The 1012-nt window shown below is 53.7% G+C and overlaps 1 protein-coding gene across 1 annotated transcript in view; it reads left to right on the top strand.

Annotated features, from left to right (window-relative positions):
• ZMYM3 (zinc finger MYM-type containing 3) overlaps window positions 1–1012 on the top strand; it is a 16168-nt gene that overhangs the window by 13207 nt on the left and 1949 nt on the right. Inside the window, 1 exon segment of the mRNA XM_077763166.1 lies at window positions 1–32. This exon segment is cut by the window's left edge and continues 199 nt beyond it. Coding sequence (XP_077619292.1) covers window positions 1–32 — 32 coding nt within the window.

Raw genomic sequence — 1012 nt, 5'->3', positions numbered from 1 at the left:
CTATGCCCCCGTCCGCCAGAGGAAAGGGCGAGGTACGAGGCTGCCCCCACCCGCCTTTTATCTTTCCCCCTCTGTGCTTTCCCTTCCCAGGCCCCTCCGTGACTGCTGGCCCTGCCCTCTCCTTGTCTCCCCTACCCCTTCTGTCCCCGTGTTTGCCGAGAAGGTGAAAACAGCCAGTCCTGCGGTCTGCTGGGCAGTGGCTCTTGCAGAAATGGGAGATCACTCAGCGGCTTATTTCCTGTTTTCCTCCTTTCTTTTTCTTCTTTCTCTTTCCTTTCTTTTTTAAAGAAACATTTCTTTGTGAACTTTAAGTTTGTTTATTTTTGAGAGAGACAGAGACTGTGTAAGTGGGAGGGGGGCAGAGAGAGAAAAAGAGAATCCCAAGCAGATTCCGTGCTGTCAGCGCAGAGCCTGATGTGGGGCTCGAACTCATGAACTGTGAGATCATGAGTTGAGCCGAAACCAAGAGTTGGACACTTAACCAACTGAGCTACCCACGTACCCCAATNTGGGTTGACAGCAGAGAGCTGGATGTGGGGCCTGAGATCATGACCTGAGCTGAGTTGGATACTTGACCAGCTGAGCCACCCAGGCGCCCCATGACTTTTCTCCTTTGAAGGCAGCGTACTTTCTTGGGGTGGATGGTAGACAAGTAGGAAGCTGCTGGGTGTGTTCCGCTGTGGGGGAGAGTTGACAGGGTGAATACGAGGCTTTCCCTGGTTCTGTGCTGCCGGGTGTGACAGACACAGCACCTTGGATTCCATTCTGGCCCTAGAGTCCCGTGCCATCTGAGTGCAATTCCCAGAGTCTCTTCTGTGGACCTGAGCCTCTACCTGGGTTGAGGTACTGGGCGCTGGGGCCATTGCTGTTTCCCTGTCCCGGAAGGCCAGCCCAGCCTTGCCACAGGCTCTATTTTGTCAGTATGTATGCAGAGCTTCTGAGATGGCTTCTTCAGGAAATCAGTTTTGGGGAGATTATAAAGAGACCCCCTGGCTGTGAGGACCAGGGAGGC

The sequence above is a fragment of the Crocuta crocuta genome, unplaced genomic scaffold (genome assembly GCF_008692635.1).
Source record: "Crocuta crocuta isolate KB4526 unplaced genomic scaffold, BGI_CrCroc_1.0 scaffold440, whole genome shotgun sequence".
NCBI lineage: Eukaryota > Metazoa > Chordata > Mammalia > Carnivora > Hyaenidae > Crocuta > Crocuta crocuta.
The sequence above is the reverse complement of the archived record's forward strand: the minus strand, read 5'-3'. Positions and strand labels throughout refer to the sequence as shown.